Raw genomic sequence first — 3,530 nt, forward strand, 5'->3', positions numbered from 1 at the left:
TAGTGGGGTGTTTGCGCTTACTATTTACGAGAGCTTTTTAGTCCAGACATTTAGTGCCATCGTGCGGTTTATCAACAACAGTTGCAAAATTACGCACAAGTTATGAGATATTACTTTCCTTCACAAATAAACAGTAACATATGGATTCTAGTTTAGATCAATGCAACCGACATTTAGAAGATGTGAATGGCTCACAAGAGTCAATCAAATTGCCCACGTTATGCACATTTTACGCAGCAATATGAATGGCATGGCACTATGTTAGGTCAATGAATGGTTTAATTATAGCCTATTATCGTTATCGAATTTGAGACTGGAACCCTTATGTGAAAGAAAATATACCATACTGTATTTACAAAAACATAAACGAAATTAACTAATGTACATTATACCGTTTTACGCACACTCGTCCAATGAGTTTTACCGTTTTACGAATTCGTCATATATACATTTTTTTAAATGACACCAATTGGTTTTGAATATATCCGATAATTCATAACTGAAAATCTGAAAGTGCGACTGCAGTGGCTATTGGGAAAGCTCGCTAATATACCTCGTGCCATAATGATCCAGACCTCTCGGCAGACGCATTAGTAGCCTTAGAAAACTTTGATACAAGGAAGCTAAACGTGGGTACACTTCCATCAAAGGCAAGAGACAGGAATATAATCTATAGATAGATCGCATTATAGAAACAACTGACTATATTCCTTACTTTAAACATTTCAATAGTCACTGAGGAGTGAAGCGTGGAGCCACCATGCGCCACAAGAGGGTGATGTTCTACAAGTAACAGTAGCCTGTGTGAACGCGCACAATTTATCTCCACAACCCGTTCTGCAGTTTACTAACTGCTGTTAAATACATATTAAAAAATATGTCCTACAACTGCCTTCAGAACGTTGAGTCAAACAGGCAACACTTTCAACGATGATTTATGTAAAATCTCCAGTAGAATGATGTCAAGAAGAAGGTATAGTCCTCCATGTCCGACTATTCCAGGATTTGAGAGTTTAATTAAATCGATGTTTGTATTTAGTTGGATTACTGCACAATGTGGTATGGTGGAACATTGAATGCCCAGTTTGGTAACTTCGTGGACATTTCGTGCTGAGAGAGAAACCTGACCAATGTGTTCGCTGCCTTCCAAGTTTCATGTTCAAATCTTGGACGCATATTCGGCGGTTTGATAAGGAGACGGAGTAGACACAGCCCGAGAGGCGGCACGTTTGGTGTTTTCGGTTCACAAATCGTGTGGATGTATGAGACTTCTTTATTGAAACGTGTCGTTCAAGAGAAAACGATGTGTTTTCCTACTGGATGAATTTGATATTCATGGACGGAAACACATCCAGTCCTACTTTTCCAAGAGTCTTCTTGAAGGTAGGCTACCTATCCCACGCTTCAGCAATATTCTATGTACATATTTTTCTGATAATTGTGTATGAAATGGACTAGACGCTACCTCTAAACATATGGTATATTGAACAGAAATACGCTCATGTAGGAATTATCAGAAGCCTATTTCCAACGCTTGACAACCATTTCGCCCTTCCTCCACCCGGGCTAGTATTTCTCCTGGACCTTTTATGTTCACATTTGAATAGTGACATTCTTCCATATATGCCTTTATTAATTCAACAAAGGTGGGTTATAGTTAAAGGTGGGTGGGGGGGTTTCAAGGGTCGCTTCCCATGATATCAGGGCTAGAGTGACATGCTTATATGTAACAGACAATATCCTATTTTCCCACAATGTGAAATGATGTGTATATGTAACAGAAATCTGGTTGACGTTTGATGGCTCAACACTGTAGTTAGATAAGCAGTAGCCTCTGTCAAAAAGCATAAGCTACAATGGCATCATGTTGCAGCTTCAGTAACAAGCTCCTATGTGAGAGAACAGGATGATATAGTAGTGTGCTGCTCTGTCTAGTATAAATAATCACACGCCCGCCGCTGTGAGTCTGGATCAGGCAGGACTGAGGCAACACACACCAGGACAGATGGAGACTAAACCAAATAACACCAGTGCTTTGTGCGGTTCAACCTAGAGTCACGTGGTCTATTTATGAAGACTGAAAAGACTGAGGATACAAACAACAAGGTCATGGGTAATACATACAAATGATGTTCAAAATAACTACTGTAAGCCCAAATAGCAGCTGTCATAGACTCACCTTTTCCCCAAAGGTCACTACAACTGCTTAGTCTAGGCTTTGTGTGCTAGTAGATACAGGTAACTGCCATGGAAACACTTACATCAATTAGGGATACAAAGTGCATTGAAAGCAAGTGCTGCCACAAAGGTGTGGTTCCTGAGTTAATTAAGAAATTCACATCCCATAATGCTTAGGGTCATGTATACCAATTCTAGGCAGGCCATTATTTTGGCTACTGTGGTTATGCCCCCATAGGATGACAATGCCCCCATCCACAGGGCACGAGTGGTCACTGAATGGTTTGATGAACATAAAATCTATGTAAGCCAAGGTGCATTAAAGCCACCACGAGTCAGAACAACTTTGTATTAGTGTTTTCCTCTATTTTGCTGCTGTGTGGTAACAGGGGTAATGATGCTAAGTCACTGTCTAAATAGTAGGCCTCTCAATTCTTTCCTCTGCCATTTGGTCATTTTAGGCAGATTATGATGGAAAATAAATCACTGAAATCCTTTCCCTCTTCTCTCTCCCTACAGCACAGGGGAAGATATAAGTAGGGCAGCATAAGAGCATGGCTGACTGTCTGGACTATTTCAGCGCAGCTCAGTTCAGACAAGAATCGGCTTCCTAGCCGTCGCTTCTTAACCAGGGGCCAAGCCCCCCTCCGACACATTCCTCCTTAACCACCTTCTCTCTCCCCTCCTCTCTGAGATCAATGCTCCATTATTTATATAATGGGATGCGTCAAATCCAAGAAGAGCGATCCGATCCAGTACGCCAACTCGGTGAAGACGGACGGCAATCCTGGGAAGTGGCAGGGCGAGAACGCGCTGCTGGTACACTATGAGACGGGGTCCGCGGACGACTCTGCCCGGGTGGACCCCATTCTGCTGGAGTATGCCCAGAGGCTGTCGGAGGAGATAGTGGCCCGGGCCGTGCAGCAGTGGTTGGCGGTGGACAGCCGCTACATTGACATCCCCTACATTGAGTGTGATGTGCCATGAGGGGGAGAGAGGGAGGGGGGGGGGGGGGGGGGGGGGGGGGGGGGCATTGCCAGAGAGTGCTATTTCTGTTATGTGATTCACCTTGAACCTCTGGGGAAAAAAGGACTACTGGATGCCCAACAGACAGACAGACAGACAAGACAGACAGACATCACTCTCATTCAGGTTGAAACAATACACTACGAAGATCTACTAGCTGATGCAAGATGTTGATGCCATTCTATGGTCCAAAGCCATTTTTCTGTTTAATTCATACATGGACAAAGACCTTGGTTAATCCTCTCATTTTCAATCCTGACCATGTGCTTGTCTCCATCGTTAGCTAGATGATGAGAGTTCCGATCTGGTGTGTGTGATATCTTTGT

General features: G+C 43.1%; 1 protein-coding gene across 2 annotated transcripts; it reads left to right on the forward strand.

Annotated features, from left to right (window-relative positions):
- The first annotated feature begins 808 nt into the window (after positions 1-808).
- On the forward strand, positions 809-3,175 carry LOC129821369 (small membrane A-kinase anchor protein-like). Of its 2 annotated transcripts, none has more exons than XM_055878980.1 (2): positions 809-1,383; positions 2,698-3,175. In XM_055878980.1, exon 2 carries the CDS (start codon positions 2,896-2,898, stop codon positions 3,163-3,165), a length of 270 nt encoding a protein of 89 aa, XP_055734955.1. In that variant the 5' UTR covers positions 809-1,383; positions 2,698-2,895; the 3' UTR covers positions 3,166-3,175. The 2 variants fall into 2 exon arrangements, with proteins under 2 accessions (XP_055734955.1, XP_055734956.1); XM_055878981.1 differs by having other exon boundaries at positions 2,873-3,175.
- The last annotated feature ends 355 nt before the right edge of the window (positions 3,176-3,530 follow it).

This window comes from Salvelinus fontinalis, chromosome 23 (assembly GCF_029448725.1).
Source record: "Salvelinus fontinalis isolate EN_2023a chromosome 23, ASM2944872v1, whole genome shotgun sequence".
NCBI lineage: Eukaryota > Metazoa > Chordata > Actinopteri > Salmoniformes > Salmonidae > Salvelinus > Salvelinus fontinalis.

What these genes read in the sequence shown, in the direction of transcription:
- LOC129821369 (XM_055878980.1), top strand. Translation starts at nt 2,896, where the DNA reads ATGGGATGCGTCAAATCCAAGAAGAGCGATCCGATCCAGTACGCCAAC.